Here is a 19,088-nt window from a genome sequence, read left to right as displayed (position 1 = left end):
TAGAAATTTTGGAGATGAAATCTTAAATCAGCGAGACAAAAATATAATTGAGAGTTTTAACAGAATACACCAAGTGGAATGAATTTCTGACATTGAAGAAAAGAATTTTGAAATAACCTAAACAGACAAAAAGATAAAACCAATGAAAAAAGACTTGAGAAATATGGGACATTAAACATGCAAATATTCATAATATAGGTAATCCTGAGGAGAAGAAAAGGAAACAAAGGCATAGAGAACCTGCTAAATGAAATAATAATTGAAACTTTCTCAGGACTTGGAAGAGAAATGGCTATCCAGATATAACAAGCTCAAAGAATCCCAAGCAGACTCAAGCTAAAAAAAATCTTCTTCAAGGCATATCATTATCAAATTGTCAAAAGTAAAAGACAACACCAGAATCCTAAAGAAAGTAAGAGTACAGCATCAAGTTACATATAAAGGAAAACCAATTAGATTAACATCAGACTCCTCCGCAGAAACTATGGGACACAACAGAAGTGGATGCTATACTCAAGGTCTTAAAAGAAAAAGCCATCCAATCAAGAATATCATATCTAGGGAAGCTATCCTTTAAACGTGAAGGAGACAGTGTTTTCCAGAAAAGCAAAAGCTGAGAGAATTCACTCCCACCAGATCAGCCTTACAAAAAATTCTGAAGGCCATCCTACAATAGAATTAAACATGAATGATAACACCAAATTCATTAACAGAGCAGGTAGAAACATTATCCAGCCACCACCTTGGCTCACTAGGCTAATCCTCCGCCTGCAGCGCCGGCACCCCTAGGTTCTAGTCCCAGTTGGGGCACCAGATTCTGTCCCGGTTGCCTCTCTTCCAGTCCAGCTCTCTGCTGTGGCCTGGGAGGGCAGTGGAGGATGGCCCAAGTACTTGGGCCCTGCACCCACATGGGAGACCAGGAGGAAGCACCTGGCTCCTGGCTTTGGATTGGTACAGCAAAGCGTGCCGGCAGCAACGTGCCAGCTGTAGCGGCCACTAGGGGGGGTGAACCAATGGAAAAAGGAAGAATTTTCTCTCTGTCTCTCTAACTCTGCCTGTCAAAAAGAAAGAAAGAAAGAAAGAAACATTATCCAATCAACAAAATGACAGATCTTAGTTCTTATCTATCAATTCCAACCTTGAATATAAATGGATTAAATTCACCAACCAAAAGACTTAGGCTGGCTGAATGGATTAAAAAACCACAATTTCGGGGCTGGCACAGTGCTAACGCCCTGGCTTGAAGTGCCAGCATCCCATATGGGTGCTAGTTGGAGACCTGGCTGCTCCCCTTCTGATCTAGCGCTCTTCTATGGCCTGTGAAAGCAGTAGAAGATGGCCTAATCCTTGGGACCCTGCACCCGCGTAGGAGACCTGGAAGAAGCCCCTGGCCCCCGTCTTCGGATTGGTGCAGCTCCGGCCATTGCGGCCAATTGGGGAGTGAACCAGCAGATGGAAGACCTCTCTATCTCTCTTTCTCTCTCTCTTCCTCTCCTTCTGTGTAATTCGGACTTTCAAATAAATAAATAAATCTTAAAAAGAAAAACACAATCCCATTATACGCTGCTATAAGAAACTCAATTCACAAAGATATACATAGATTGAGCGCACAGGGTTGGAAAAACATATACCAGGCAAATGGAAACCAAAAGTGAGCTTGTAGAGCTATCCTGATGTCAGATAAAACAGACTTTCAATAAAAAACTGTAAAAAAGAGATAAAGAAGGACATATTTGATAAAATATTCAATGACACAAGAAGTTATAATAACAGTCATAAATATATATATATATATATATATATATATATATATATACACACACACCCAATGCAAGACCACCCAGATGTATACAGCAAATACTATTATACTTAAAGGGAGATATAGACTCCAGTACAACAACAGTAGGTGACTTCAACATCCCACTCTCATCAATGGACAGGTTATCCAGACAGAAATTCCATAAATATACATCAGAGTTGAGACATGCTATCAAGCAAATGGACCTAACAATTTACAGGACATTTCACCCAACAGCTACAGAATACATATTCCTCTCATCAGCACATGGAACATTTTCTAAAATAGGCCACATATTAGTTCACAAATAAAGTCTCAACAAATTTAAAAAGATTGAAATCATGTCATGTATCTTCTCAGATCATACGGGAATAAAACTAGAAATCAACAAGAACAACAGACTACTCAAACACTCGGAAATGAAACATGCTATTGAATGGCCAATGGGTCAGTGAAGAAATTAAAAAGGTAACAAAAAACTTTCTTGAAATAAGTGAAAATGAAAACACAATATATCAAAACCTGTGGGACATAGCAAAAGCAGTATTAAGTGGGAAGTTTATAGCATTAAGAGCTCACATTAAAAAAGTATAATATATCAAATTAAAGATCTAATGATGCATCTTAAGGACTTAGAAAAACAGGAACAAAACAAACCCCAAATCAGCAGGAGGTAAGAAATAACAATCAGAGCAGAAATCAATGAAATTGAAACTAAAAAAAAAAATACAAAAGACCAATAAACAAAAAGTTGATTTCATGAGGAGATAAACAAAATAAGCCTCTAGCCAGACTAACAAAGAAAAAAAAAACAAATAAATAACAGCGCTGCGAAAGCAGACATTACAACTGATACCACTGAAATACAAAGGCCCATAAGGAACTACTATAAAGAACTATATACTAAAAGAACTGGAAAACCTCAAAGAAATAGATTAATTCCTGGATTCCTATAACTTGCCAAGATTAAATAAAGAAGATATAGACAATCTAAACATATCAATAACAAGTAGTAAGACTGAAGTAGTAATCAAAAGTCTATCATCAAGGAAAATTCTGGAACCTGATGGTTTTACTACTGAGTTCCACAACAATCAAAAGAGGAAGTAACAATACTCTTCAAACTATTCCAAAATATTGAACAAGATGGGATTCTCCCGAATTCTTTTTAAGAGGCCAGCGTTACGTTAATATCCAAAAACAAACATACTACATGAAAATTACAGAACAGGGATGCCTAGATTCTTAACAAAATACTAGCAAATCAAATCCAGAACCACATCAAAAACATCATACATTGTAATCAAGTGTGATTTAGTCTAGAAATGCAAGGTTCATCATTTGCAATTCCATAGAAGTCAAAAATCACATCAACATTATGAAGAACAAGAACCATATAGCCATCTCACTAGATGCTGAGAAAGCATTTTATAAGATTCAACACCCCTTTGTGATGAAAATAAATCAGGTATAAGAGGATGATTCCTCAAAATTATGAGAGTTATATATCACAAAGCAGCATCAATATCATTTGAAAACTGTCGCTCCCCCTCTTCGTGGAGGAACGACACTAAACCCTGCGCTGTTCTTTCGTCTGCTCGGCCCTCCCCGGGTTTGCTGCTGGTTCTTCCCGGGTTGGCTACTGTCCCTTCCACCTCCGTGGAAGGGCAGTTCCCCCTGGCCACATTCCCCACTTCCGCAGGGGAGCGGCACACCGCCGGCCGGCTCTCTCGGGGGCTGCACAGGTGTTCCCTTAGATGTTCCCCTTAGATGTTCCTGGTGCATGCCGTCTCTCTCATCCTTTATAGTCCTCCTCCACCAATCTTAACTCGGCTGCCCACACGCTGAGTACGCTGCTCTCCTCCAATCAGGAGCAGCTCCTGCAGCTTCTCAAGTTGGTGAGAGGCAGCTGGGTAGAAGCTGTTGCCTCCTCTCCCAGCGCCATATTGTGGGAGAGCAGATGCATAGAATAAGTCTTAATTCCAGTAACTTAGTCTAGTCCGAGTTGCTCCCCACAGAAAACCACTTAGCTGACAAAGGATTAATATCCAGAATATATCAGCAACTTAGAAAACTCAACGAACAACAACCAATCCAGTTGAGAAATGGGCAAGGAATTTCAACAGGCAGTTCTCAAAAGGACAAATAAAAATGGCCAACAGGTATATGAAAAAAATGCTCAGCAGCACCAGCGAGCCGGGAGATGCAGATCCAAACAACAGTGAGTCATCCCTCACCCCTGGCAGGGGGTTAACACCCAAAACACAGAAAGTGACAAAGCTGTCCAGGATGTGGAGAAAGGGGAATGCATACGCACTGCTGGTGGGTTGTAAAGTAGCGCTGCCACTGTGAAAACCAGTGTGCAATCTTATAAACCAGAAACAGACTTGCCATATGATCCAGCAACCTCACGACTGAGTATATACCCAACAGGCTTGAACACAATACATCAAAGAGATACCTGCATCACCATATTTATAGCATCACTGTTTACAGTAGCCAAAATTCCCAATCAACAAAAGTATCCATCATCAGATAAAGAAAATGTGTACATGTGTGTGTATATGTATATATATATATATATGTGTGTGTGTATATATATATACATATACATTATATATACATATACAATGCAATATTATTCAGCTATGACAAAGATTGAAATTCTAACATTTGCAGCTGAATGAACACAACTGGAAGACATCATGTCGAGTGAAATAAGCTGGACACAGGAAAACAAGTATCACATGCTCTCCCTTTTATGTGGTAGCTGAAATTTAAAAAAAAAAAAAAAGAAATGCCAGTGCTTATCAATGTTAAAATACATTTTTGTGAAATTCTGTTTTATAGCTTTGTCAAACCAATGGTTAAGAATGATATATTGCTGGCGCCGTGGCTCACTAGGCTAATCCTCCACCTTGCGGTGCCGGCACACCAGGTTCTAGTCCCAGTCGGGGCGCCGGATTCTGTCCCGGTTGCCCCTCTTCCAGTCCAGCTCTTTGCTGTGGCCAGGGAGTGCAGTGGAGGATGGCCCAAGTGCTTGGGCCCTGCACCCGCATGGGAGACCGGGAGAAGCACCTGGCTCCTGGCTTCGGATCAGCGCGATGCGCTGGCCTTAGCACGCCGGCCGCACGGCAGCCATTGGAGAGTGAACCAACGGCAAAAAGGAAGACCTTTCTCTCTGTCTCTCTCTCTCTCACTGTCCACTCTGCCTGTCAAAAAAAAATTATATATTACCATAGTTTTAATGATCTGGGAATACTTTAAAATTTACTATATATGTGAGAAATGGTCATTTTTCCATTCATTGATTGTATATAGCCATTGTCTATATTCCCACTAAATTAGGGTCTTTTTGCTTTTTACTTGTTAAAATTCTTATTTGGTAAATTATTAATTTTTTTTTACTATAATGTAAATTTAAAATATATTGTCTCAAAAACTAAAAGAAATAGAAAAGGAAGGAGGGTAGGAGGTATGGAAGAAGTGAGGAAGGAAATATTGTGTTCTTAGATTGTATCTACAAACAATATTGAATCTTTTTTTTTTTTTTTGACAGGCAGACTGGACAGTGAGAGAGAGAGACAGACAGAGAAAAAGGTCTTCCTTTTCCCGTTAGTTCACCCCCTCAATGGCCACAGTGGCCGGCGTGCTGCACTGATCTGAAGCCAGGAGCCAGGTGCTTTTCCTGATCTCCCATGCAGGTGCAGGGCCCAAGCACCTGGGCCATCCTCCACTGCACTCCCGGGCCATAGCAGAGAGCTGGCCTGGAAGAGGAGCAACCAGGACAGAAGCCGGTGCCCTGACCGGGACTAGAAACCGGTGTGCCAGCGCTGCAGGCATAGGATTAGCCTGTTGAGCCATGGCACGGGCCCATGTTGAATCTTAAGAACTACTTAAAATTTTTTTAAAAATTGATAAATAAAAGGAGTGTTTCTATCAGAATGGATATTTAAAGGGGAAGAATGCCTTTTAGGTTGTCAGAAAATAATTGAACAGGTAGAGTAAATTAGTCTGAAGGTTTGATTTCTCTGGAGTCCAGATTACAATATAATTGTGAAATATATTAAGACATCTTCTAAAAATGTAGCTTTTAATTTAAAATAAATGCATTTGTGAAATATAAACATTTACTAATCATACAAATTTCATAAACTTCCAATTATTTCATTTATCTTCATATTTAATACTTATATCAGGAATAATGAAAGGATTTTTAAAGTTTTAATATAATAAGATAATGTTATACCTGCCCTGTAACAGGTGAAACTCTCTCACTAGACTATTTTCCTAAATAGAGAGGTTTTAAATCAAAGCAATAATAAAGTCCATGAAAGACAAAAATGGTTTTCTTTCACTGTACTTTGAAGATCTTGGGCAATGAGACCTCGGACTTTTTCTACTTAATCCACAATAGTCCTCTTCTGAATAAGCACTATTATAACTCAACAGAAAAGAAAAAATCGAATTTCAGCCAATGACAAACACAACGAGCGCAGGTGCCTAGGTTGCTGGTATAGAGGTCAGAAGCAGGCATCACACACCTCCAGAGGTCACAGAAAATAATTTCATCTGGGGAACTCCTCCACATAAAGAGCAAACGCAATCTTCCAGAGTGATAACAGGTGTAGTGATAAGAAGAAAGTATTGACACGCTGAATTTGCAGCCTCAGGTAAAGCATTGACTAGAGTAATTTACCTAACACTGGGAACCTCTGCAGTCTATCTAATAATTATCTCTGCTGCCCTAACCTCTGTTTAGCCACCTTCCTTCCATTCATTCTCTAATTCTAAGACTGCATTCGCACAATTCTGTTCCCCGATTTCTGCATCTGGCTGAGCCTGTCTTGTACAGTTTGCTCCTCTCCATACACACTCATAAAGCCAAATTCATAATGTCTTGCCTTTTCGTTCCTCTTTGTTCTGTCCATAGACTTCTCAAGGAATTCTGTGATAAAATTCAAGGAGAATATTAAATATTTTGCTTCTTGAATAGTACTGCATTTCCTTTTTATTATAAAACTCAGATGCATTAAACATTTTTAAAGATTTATTTATTTGAAAGGCAGAATTAGAGAGAAAGAGAGTAAGAGAGGGAGAGAGGGAGAGAGGGAGATAGGGAGAGAGGGAGAGATCTTCATCTCCTGGTTCATTCCCCAGATGGCTGCAACAATGGCTGGAGCTGGGCCGACCCAAAGCCAGGGACCAGGGGCTTCTGAGGCTCTCACGTGGGTGGCAGGGGACCCAGAACCTGGGCCATCTTCCACTGCTTTTCCAGGTGTGTTAGCTGGGAGCTGGATGGAAGTAGAACAGCCTGGACTCGAACCGGTGTCCAGATGGGATGCCGGCGCCTCAGGCGGTGGCTTTACTCGCTATTCCACAGTGCCAGACCCAATGTTTTCTCTCATTTCTTTTAAAATTTGCAACTAAATTAACTTATCTTTTATTTTTACTAAGCTATCATTCAGTAATATAGTGGCCAGAACGAATTTCCTATTTTGATGTATATTTATACATTTAAATGGCATGCTTACACTTCACAGCCAAAATGGGGACCCAGAACCTTTGTCAAGTTTAACCATAAATACAGTTATATTTAACTTACTATGAATTTTTGACATGATCTTTGGAAGCACAGAAATAAATGAGGTATAAAATAAGGAATAACTAGTATTACGTTAAATCTATGTAATTTTTCTGCCACAATAGTGCTATCCCTTTGTTCTTAGTACAAACACATGATATCAAACAGCATTAAACCAAAGGCGATTCAAGCACTTTGCACATTTATATTATGAGGAAATAATTTAAGTGAAACCCATTCTTGAAATGATAATATTAATCTGACATGCTGGAATTTAGATAATATTATTCTGGCACTGTCAAAAGCTCTCCTCAGAAGAAAATCTGAATGCTTTACTCACACAACAGACATTAACTGAGAAGACTGCTCAGTTATCCAAAAAAATGATTTTACTAATCAGAAGTCACTGCAAATAACGGCAAGGGTTTAACATGGCAAATTCATCAAAAGGCGTAATGGATCTGGGAAGAATGCCCTCAGTACTAGGGGCTGATTATCTACGATGGCCAACAGCACAGCATTTATTTCTATCTTCTTATTTGAATACATACATACACATCTCAAGGGTGAATACACTTAACTCTGCAACTCAGAAATTAAGATTCCAAGTATAAATTTTTCTAAAAGACGTTATTTTCCTAAAATCTCAAAACACTTTGAAAAAGTTACTTTGATGCCATGATATGAATTTTTGAATGCCAAATTGAAAGCAGCATTTTGGTTTTCTACCTAAACATTTAACATTCAAGCAAATACAGTTATTTGCTTATGTATGTGGGAGCACATGTGCACGTCCAAGTGTCTGTGTGTGCATTTCTGTATTTTGCTTTTTTCCCTTAACTGTTTATATCTGAGTATCTGGCAGCCCCTTCTAATCACTACATACAGAATTGATTCATTTTTTTGTGGTGGCCCTGCCGTAGTCCATACCAGAAATGTTGTACATCTTTGGTAACCTGTCATGTACTGTGGGTAGTAGTTATCTCTATTATTATAAAATTATAAACCACAACACAATGACCATCCTTGTATATAAATCAACTCAAACATATGGTGAGTTGCTAATTCATTAGCAGCAAAGGTCTTGAATGGAGAATTTCTAAGTCAAAGGTATGGCTTTTTTGATAAACAGCCATCAAGCAAAAAAAGCATTTCTGTAAACCTCACTGACAAGTATTATCAAGCTTTTAAAATGTGTACTAAATAAAAATTTTATCTTCCCATAATTTTAATTTATATACCCTCTACAACAGAATTTAAAGTGTTTTATATATCGTCTTTCTTTTCATGTCTAGTCTTTGCCTGTTTTTCTGTGGGTTATTAGAACTTATTTTTTTCTTATTAGCCATTTTATGTTATTAACAATTAAACATTTGGTTGGGGACACATACTGTAAATATTTTTCCATTATGTGTTTTACCTTTTAACAGTTTATTATGGTGACTTCAACAACACTGAAGCACAATTTACATAAACTGTATTCATTTTAAGGGTAGATTTTGATTTTATAAAGTGCATACAGAATATTTGTATCATTCAGGGTGTCCTCATCCCCTTGGCATTCAGCTTACCAAGCAAACACTGGATTCCTGTAAACATTTTTTTTCAAAATTCCAAAATTTTATGTAATTCCTAATATGTAGACATTTTTCCTCTGGCTTGTTTCACGTAACACGAAGTTTTAGTGAATACATGCATTACATGTGTGTTTTATTCTTTATTACTGAATAGTATTATACATGAGTGTGTCACGTTTATTCATTATTTAATGGACAGTTTGATTTTTTTCCCATTTAAATGAAATAAATGTATTCAGGAGGAATTATGTGACCAATGTTTTCACTTCTCTTGGGTAAATACCAAGAGTGGGACCACTAGTGCCATTTTAAGAGCATGTTTAACCTCGTAAGAATGGATCATACTGATTTCCAAAGAGGCTCCAGAACCTGATTCTCCTGCCAGCATTATGTGAGACTTCCAGCTGGCTGGCAGTTTGTCATATTTTAGCCATTCTACTTGATGTGGAGTGGGACTTTCTTATGGTTTGAATACTTCAAAGGTCTCTTGAATGATGATGTTGGAAATCAGTGTGTTTATTTGCCAGCAATGTATTATCATTTATGAAAATTCTGCTTAAAAATTTCACTGTTTCTATTGGCTTTTCTTTATTAAGCTTTAAGAGTTCTTTATGTATTATGAATGCTAGTTGTTTGTCAGATGTATATAAAAACACACACTTTTCATGCAACCTGACATGCCATGTCTCCTAACACTTTGTAGTATGCAAAAAATAATTTATCAGAACTGATGAAAACTAATTACTTTTCTCTTATGATTTGTGTTTTGTCATATCAAAGAAGAAACTGCATCTCTGAGTTCTTACAATTTTTCTTATATGAATTATTTGAGAATTTCTGTAGTTTTAGATTTTACATGGAAGTCTCTGATTTCTTTTCAGGCAATGTCCATGTCCTTGTCAGTTAGTGAAAGATGTTTTTGTTCATTAGTTGTTGTTCCAGAGCCTTGAAGTGTCTTGAAAACACTATTTTTCCACCTCAAATTACCTTGGCACTTTTATTAAAGATGCATTATCTATGTGTGGGTCTATACTGTCCCATTAGTCTATATACCCATCCTTGTACTAATACTAGATTACTACAGTTTTGCACTACACCTGGAAATCAGATCATTTAAATCCTTCTATTGTTTTTGTTTTTCAAAATTGTTTAGCCTAACTTAGTGTGCTTTAAAAGATACATTTTAGAAACAGCTTGTCAGTTTAAAAAAAGAATAAGATTTTGAATGAAATTAAACTATAAATCAACTTAATAAGTCATATCGATTGCCCATCTTTATCCATATATATATGTATATATATATGTTTGTGTGTGTGTATAGATAGATAGATGATAGTCTCATTTAGTTAATCTTTTCTGTAGTTTGTATTTTTCCTTGAATGAATCTTGTACATTCTTTGTTAAATTTATTTCCAAGTATTTCATGTATTTGGGTGCTATTATACTTAGTATTTTAAAATTTTCATGGGGTGAGATTGGTGCATTCAGTGGTTGATTTTCCACTTTTGTTGCCCACATCTTTATTGGTGTTCCTGGGTTCAAGTTATGACACCACTTCAGCATGGGATGGCTCAAGTACCTGGGTCCCTGACACCCATGTGGGAGACCTAGACTGAATTCCAGACTCCTCATTTTGGCCTGCTCCAACCCTGGGTGAGTGAAGCTGTAAATATGAGATCTCTCTCTGCCTTTTAAATAAATTTAAAAGAATAACTGAACAACCTTTTGCTTTCCACTTGTGTATTGATTGCATTTAGAGGTGGAATTTTGAAAGTAACCCAAGTTTTCATCGGTCTCTAGGGATATCTTCAGATTAACTAGGTATATCCCCATGTAGTGTATAAATAAATATAGCTTTACTTTTTTCTTGCCAATATGTATGATTTTCATTTCCTGTTCATGACATACTTGAAATGCACTGGCTAGCATAACAAATACAATATTTAATAGAGGTAGTAAAAGGCAAAATCCATGAATTTATTCTATTTTTTAGGGGACAAGAGTCATTCTTTAAATAATAAATGTAATTTAATGCTAGGTTCTTGAAACATGTGTTTTTATCAAACTGAATACAATTACTTCCCATCACTAAAGTAGGACATCCCATCATTTATTAAATTTGTATATGTGAACATATTTATGCTATTACTAATTTCCATTAATTTTACTTTTTGTTTTACTAACACAATATAATTAACTTGGATTAATTTTATATTTTAATCATTTTATCAACAAGCATTCATTACATCCCTGCCACCTCCCCTATTTACCTTACCAATTTTTTCACTGTTACTTTTCCTTTTAAGATATGAACTTTCCATCTAGCTTCTCTAGCTCTTCTGAAATTTTGTTGTTACTTTTATTAGGATCTTGGGATTTGGTAATTTATACATTAGAGATTATCCATTATTATCATAGTAAGTCTTCCTATCCAAAAGTACTTCATTTGTTCAAGTCAAATTTTATGATCTTCAAACAGGATTTCAAATATTCCTTCATAGAGAGCTTGCCAATTTATTCTTAAGTCTTCAGTAGTTTTTACTATAAATAGGAGTCTTCCTTCCCTGGCACCCTCCTTAAAGGGCAGCCCCTTAACTGTCCTGCCTTTATTGGGTTGTTGAGGTCTATCAAACTAGTCAATAAGGAATCAAAAAACTCAGTTTCTTGAGGGCAAAACATAGACTGGATGGACTTTTCAATTTCCATATCCAATGAAGGTATTTGCATATTCCCCAATGAAAACATTCTCCTTTGTGAATCAAGATTGCTAAAGCAGCACAGTGCAGAGTGATAAGGAGAGAAGAAAAAAATCTGCAAGTAGGTGGTTAACTTGAGAGGAGGCTACTTCTACATCTCCCCCTGAATTCCCACACGGATGAATCTTCACTGCGGAATGAACCAATGCCATCTCGTTCCTGTAGGCCAGTACCCAACTGTAGAGGAGGTTGTCTCCTAGCCCACACTGTAACTCTGGTTCCAACAAACTACTCCATATTTCTACAAAACATGCTTCTAGATTTGACGTCTATGACAAAAATCAGTGATTTACATTGACAAAAGCCCGTGAGATACTGATAGCTTCCAAGGCATTCTCTAAATCCTGTAGTGATGCTGACAACAAAATATTATATACTCGAAACACAAATACAAAACATACACAGTGTATATTCACAGTGAGAATAAACCTTCACTTCAACAAAGAAAGAGATTCAAAGCAACCAACCTTCCAGAGTAATAGGCTTTCATTTCCAGATCTCTGATATAATTCTGTGGGCTCAATTATAGATTCAGCTGTCAGCAAGTTGAATACTTGGCAACGGGAGTAGCCAGAAGATAGAGTGACAAAGATAGAGACCTGGAAAACAAAATTTGCAGGAGTCAATTAGGATACAGAAAAAGAGGAGGACAAGTACTAAAAAGTATATATATATGAAAGCAACCAAACGAATGTTTGGCATGGGAGTTTTCTTGTGATTACCTTCATATAATTTCAATATATTGTCGCCAAAAGTATGGGTTTTATTATTAATCTCAAGTGAGAAATAAGGAGTATCACTTTCTCAGACAGTACCAACTCCATGCTTCTACAGTCTTTCCTTCCTTCACAAATGTTTAAGGGGTAGTAGCTCTTTGTCCACTTCACTTACTACATTCTCCCCAATTCCAACACTACCCCAAACCTAGTGTTATTCATGACCCCAAAACTGACAGGCAAAGACATTTTCATTTGCTCTCTGCATAGAACCAGCTGCTATTTTCCTTGTCGTTCTTATTAAAGCTCCCCTACTTAGATGTCAAGACTCCCTTTTCCCCTCACTTTATTCCGTCCTTTCTTTACTTCCATTCTTAAGGACAAATCCTCAAACACTAGTGCTCCCTTTCTCCATTCTCTTCCCATAGTTGCTGTGCTGCAGGGTGTGTTGCCCAAGCTTTTTGGTGGTAGGCTTCACCATGTGCTTTGTTTCAGTTAATGGAATAAAGGGTAGTTAGGTGGGTGCAGACACATTCTGCCTCAAGACAGAGAATACTTGTTCTTCTTGCATAACAGCTACCACCATGAGAATACTACCTCTTAGGAAGCGTCTAGTCTCGAGGTGAGAAGACACTGAAGCAGTACTGAGATCAACTATAGCATGAAGACAAGGTCATCCTAGCCCAGTCAAGCCACTGCAACTCCACAGATCCAGGAGACAGAAATAACTGCCTGTTGCAAATCACTGAGCTTTGGAAGATCTTTTGTGGAGCATTTTTCAAGCAACTATTCACTAACATACCATGATTAGGGTCTCTCAAACCACTTTTCCTGAATTTTAAACAAAAATTTTTCACTGTCATTTGAATACTCCAACATCAATGATACATAGATACCTAAAATTGAACATGTACAAAACAGGACTTACTGTCTCCCCAGAAAACAAAATTTTCCCATGTAATTTCTGATGTCAGTAAAGACAGCATCTGTAGATTTTCAAGCAATGAAGCTGAGGTGCTATCTCTTGTGCTCTTTTACTCTGATCAACTGCTATGAGATCAGTCGTCAATTCCCTTGATCGCCACGTCATCCATGACTAACACGTATTTTTGTTGCACTTTGATTTCTAGAAGCTGCCTTAAATTGCCATGGAACAAGGCAGAAGTGAAACAAATAACAGCTACAAAGTCCCTCATGTTGTTCTCCTCAGTAGCTCAGAATTATTTGTCCACTACTTCTCCATGCACACTACCACTGCCTTGAGCTAGACATTCATCCTTTCAGGAAAGCTACACACCTTGAAATTTCCTCCAAGTTACTTATCCTCCGCTCTATTCATTCTTCTTCCAGGGTCCTTTTAACACATAAATTTCTTTTTTTAAATTTATTTTACAGGTAGAGTTATAGACAGAGAGAGAGAGAGACAGAGAGAAAGGTCTTCCTTCCATTGGTTCACTCCCCAGATGGCCGCTACGGCTGGAGCTGCTCCGATCCAAAGCCAGCAGCAAGGAGCTTCTTCCCAGTCCCCCATGCAGGTGCAGCGGCCCAGCACTTATGCCATCTTCTACTGCGTTCCCGGGCCACAGCAGAGAACTGGACTGGAAGAGGAGCAACAGGGCCTAGGACCCAGCGCCCACATGGGGTGCCGGCGCTGCAGGCAGAGGATTAACCAAGTGAGCCACGGCACCGGCCCCCATAAATTTCCTCTCAAGTCCTCATTAGATAGCCACTCTCACAATAAATCTCATCCATGCAAAACAAACATAAAGGCAACCTGCTACTCAAATATACTGAAAATCTGCTGTCCTGTTAACATAGAACCCTCTTTCATTTTTTTTAAAGAAGTACTTTCCTTCTATTGAAAGCATGCTATACCTTATCCCCTGTCCAGTTACTTAGCTGACTCTCACTCTACTTGACTCAATTCAGATATTAATTCTTTTGGGTATTCTTTCTAAAGCATTTATGCAACCTCCTATATAACCAAGCACAGTTAGCTCCCCCTTGAGAATCTGTGCATAAATCTACAGTGACACATCCACAATGTCTTACAATATTGGCTTATATGCCTTAGATATTTCACACAGTATATGGAAAATGTATTTCTTCATATCTACATTCTAGGGTGATGACATTATTTATCTCTAACTCAAGAACCTGTATGTGAGTAGTCAAAATACATTTTGGAGATGAATGAACAAATAAAAGTTTCCATAAATAGATAAGTGTGAGTTAACTCAGAGTTCCATGTCTACAATTCAAACACCATATCCAGCAGAGGTACAATCTATTTAAGACAAAAATTCAACAACAGCCTCCCCAGCAAGTCTTTCTCAATCTACTAAGTCAAGAGTTGGACATCCCATACTGCTTCAGCAGTATGCATACACTTTAATCAGCATAACATGTTGTTATTTATTTTCAAATCTGACCTTCCTGGCTAACCATAAAGCCCTGATTCCTGGCTTCCAAACTCTTTAAAAACTGAGGACAGTTAAATTCCACACTGGAATGCAACTATATTATATGGTACTGTCCTATGTTTGGTGAATCAGTTAAACCATTCCTTCAGCATGATTAGATTTTTGTATATGGCATACACAAATCCTAGAGCTGAGAATAAGGCTGAAGCTTCACAGGATAATCATCTACACATACTTACTATGTGAACTCAAAGCATGGAATCAAAAGACAGACAGGTTCATTGTATTCTTTCTACAGTCACAGGATATTTGAAAATGAAAGATTTTGTCTTCAAGAAATGGAGAGTTGAATTGTCCCCAAATAAGCCAAAAGCCCATAGTCTTTTGATAGCATTTCAATTAATGCATAATAGTGCTTATATTTTAATTTATAAGTTTTTATTTAAAATATTAACATGAATAATCTATATTTATGGTGTACTCTGTGATGTTTCTTTATATGTATATGTCATGTATTGGTCTCTGTTCAACATAGTCCATAACATTAGGATATCATAAATTCTTATTTTAAATGATCATTAGTAATTTAACTGAGTTCTATAATTGGATATCATTAAGTTTAACAGTCTTTTCCTGAGGTCTGTCTGAAGTGTTGCTGTTTTTAATATTCATTGATTATTTTCTATCTTTGTGTTCAAGTGCCTCCTTATGAAAACTATTACTTTTAATGGATGGCCTGATTTTAAAAATTGAATTTTTTTCATATTGTGTATCACTGAAGCATTAATTCAACTTAATGGTTCCTTAAAATATATAAAGTACTGTTAGGTGGCTTTCTCATTACATGCTTTATATGACAAATTGTGAGCATTTCATTATTGTTACTGAAGAACTCTGAGAAATCGGTAAACTCATATCAGAGCCTCTTGTAATTCTTTATGGATTTCTCATCAAAACTGCATTTCAAATACATAAATATTATTGCAAATATTTAATAAGAAATCTCTGGGGTAGAGGTATAAATAAAATTTTCTATAAGATGACAAAACTACAGTATCTTAAATATATATATGTACACAGACATTTTATTTTCTTCTACAATTAAATTGGCAAATGAATAAATATTCAGCATAAAAATTTTTACTGTTTTTCTATCAACTTGCATCATAAGGAATTCTTTAATAGCTATGGCATTCACTACACATTCTTGCTTTGTAACTTCTGAATCCAAATCAGCTGGGGGAAAAACAATGAGCTATGTTTTTGTAAGTGAAATATTCTTACTTCATATATTCTTGTGGAATTCTACTCAAAAGCATTTAAAGTATGGGACAAATGGGCTTGGAGGTCATTTAAAGATGTCCAAATCAATGATTCTAAAGCATAACACTTGTCCTCCATAGGCCCTCACAGCATCAGAGTCTGGCATGATTTGATGGCTAGAATTCTCTTGATACTGCTGTCTCCTGATCCAAGTGATCCATGTGCCAGATATCCTGACCAGACCACCATACTGTACTTAATCACAAGCTTTCCAATTGCAAACCTGGCTTGAGCTTAATTTAATGAGCTCTCCTCCACTTGGTTCTGCCATCTCTTCAGTTTATACTGCTTTGTAATTAGGTCATTCCTCCAATTTATTCAACCTACCCACTTTGACATAATCTGTAAACTTAATGAGTGTGGTCTTTATTCCACGATTTTGTCACTGATGAAAGATTGTTATATTCCAAACTCGACTGCTACATATCCATGGAGTTGACATTGATCCATTGTTAAATATGCCTGTCTTGAAGGGATGCATTAATATTCTGTAAATATCAAGATATAATGAATATGTTTAAAGTCTCTCACTTTTTCAATAGAGATGACAGTCATTGAAACCTGTTCTTTGTGAGGAAGCTAGTGGATATCAAATCCCTAATTTCACTAAGGACACTGAGTATCTTACTGAAACATGATAGGCAGGCTCCCAGCTTTGCTTAAAATAGTTTTACCATTTTCTAGCTATAATTTTAAATTATTCAACATTCTACTATTGACTGAGAATGTTAGTAAGAAAATTGCTAATTGATTGGTCTAGCAGTCGTTGGCCTTAAAATGGGAGATAATTACTTCCAAAAGTTTTTTTTTTCAAGCTAAAATTATGTCACTAATGCCAAAAATTTGAGGGACATGATAAATGCTTCATTTCTTTTTTTTTTTTCTCCTTCTTTTTTTTTTTTTATCTTTTATTTAATGAATATAAGTTTCCAAAGTACGTCTCATGGGTTACAATGGCTTTCCCCCCCATACCGTCCCTCCCACCCACCACCCTCCCCTTTCCCACTCCCTCTCCCCTTCCATTCACATCAAGATTCATTTTCGATTATCTTAGTATACAGAAGATCAGCTTAGTATACCTTAAGTAAGGATTTCAACAGTTTGTTCCCACACAGAAACATAAAGTGAAAAATAATAGATGATTTTTTTTTAAATGATGATGAAATCAGATCAGACCTATTGTCATGTTTAATCCCAGTGAGAGTCAAGTTGGGAATTGATAGTTTCTTTTTTTTTTTTTTTTTTAACAGAAGATCAGTTTAGTGTACATTAAGTAAAGATTTCAATCGTTTGCACCCCCATAGAAACGCAAAGTGAAATATACTGTTTGAGTACTCGTTATAGCATTAAGCCTCAGTGTACAGCACATTAAGGACAGAGATCCTACATGAGGAGTAAGTGCACAGTGACTCCTGTTGCTGACTTTACAAATTGACACTCCTGTTTATGGCATCAGCAATCTCCCTATGCACCAGTCATGAGTTTCCAAGGCTATGGAAGCCCCCTGAGTTCTCCGACTCTTATCTTGTTTAGACAAGGTCCTAGTCAAAGTGGAGGTTCTCTCCTCCCTTCAGAGAAAGGCACCTCCCTCTTTGAAGACCTGTTCTTTCCACTGGGATCTCACTCACAGAGATCTTTTTGCCAGAGTGTCTTGGCTTTCCATGCCTGAAATACTCTCATGGGCTTTTCAGCCAGATCCGAGTGCCTTTAGGGCTGAAATGCTTCATTTCTTGCAGCCAGTCTGGAATGAAAGTTACTGGGATGCACTTTTGAATAAAACTGTCAAAATCATTAAAAAAAATTTTTAAAGTCACAAATATCTTCATTTCTAAAGTACAGTTACTTCTCAAATTCTGCTGATTGTAAAATCAAAGAATGCTACAAGTAGAAGAGCCACTAAAGATAAATTAATTCCAATCAATTAACAAGTAGAGAAAGGGAAGCCCCAATGATGACATTCCCTTACAGAACATGGGGAGGTTGATTGGCACAGAGCAGACACCAGAGTCAGAATGGTGTAACTCCTAGACTTTTTGCGTGAAGATGGGGAAGTTTTGTTGAGCAGCTCAGGGATCAGAACCCAAATCTCCTAACTCCAGGTCCAGTGTTTGTTCCAGTGATGTGAGGAGACATCATGAGAAGAAAGGAACACAATGTAGTTAGCCTGAGAGGAAACCACCTCGGAGCAGATTTTTGCAAGGTTCAATGATAGCCATGCTCTGTAATGTCTCTTGTCCTTAGCAGATGGGGAGGAGACAAGATATTATGTCTCATGAAGATCTGATTCTTGTTTTTGCCTGTGTGTTTTTCTTTCTCTTTGGAAGCTTACATGATTGTCTTCCAATCATTGAAATTAAGAAGTTTTATCAAAATACATTCAAATATTGGGCTTTTTTGTTTTATCTTGTCCTCAGACAGTCCTTTCAACTTGAAAAATTTTTTTTTAATTGGGAAATTTTTTAATTACTTATTAATGTGTCTCCTCACTCTTTTTCCTGAGAAGGCAAAGATTTTTAACTTTATTATAAACATATTCTATACTCTTTGTTATTAATAAATATATTTCATGTATTCATAGATACAACTGTAAGAATACTGCTGACTTTAACACTTGTTAAAGTACCATCTCTAACTTTCAGCAAGTCTATGATGCATCAAATATAAGTTTCAACTTAATTTGGGAGATATTAAAATGCAATAGAAATGAAACCAGAAACAGTGTCATATGATATAGATTGTTAGGTAGAACTTGCTTTCAGAGCTGCTGATGTATGAAAAATATTGCTTCCAGAAATCAATAAGTAAATTATGAGTTTAAAATTTTTATATTCCTCCATCATAATTCCAAACATTTTACTATATATTTCTAACACTCCCTATTTCAAGAATTTTCCATGTTTAATAGGCAAAT

At 37.0% G+C, this 19,088-nt stretch overlaps 1 protein-coding gene across 1 annotated transcript in view; it reads right to left on the bottom strand.

Moving 5' to 3' along the window:
- The window catches only part of LOC149121848 (uncharacterized), a 542,783-nt gene that overhangs the window by 177,789 nt on the left and 345,906 nt on the right, over nucleotides 1-19,088 (bottom strand). The window contains exon 4 of the mRNA XM_089315627.1: nucleotides 12,183-12,314. Coding sequence (XP_089171753.1) covers nucleotides 12,183-12,314 — 132 coding nt within the window. The remainder of the gene's footprint in view (nucleotides 1-12,182; nucleotides 12,315-19,088) is intronic.

Source organism: Oryctolagus cuniculus, chromosome 16 (genome assembly GCF_051225735.1).
Source record: "Oryctolagus cuniculus isolate XC-2025 breed Fujian yellow rabbit chromosome 16, ASM5122573v1, whole genome shotgun sequence".
Classification (NCBI taxonomy): Eukaryota; Metazoa; Chordata; class Mammalia; order Lagomorpha; family Leporidae; genus Oryctolagus; species Oryctolagus cuniculus.
Note: the sequence above shows the minus strand (reverse complement) of the source record. Positions and strands in the feature narration are given on the sequence as shown.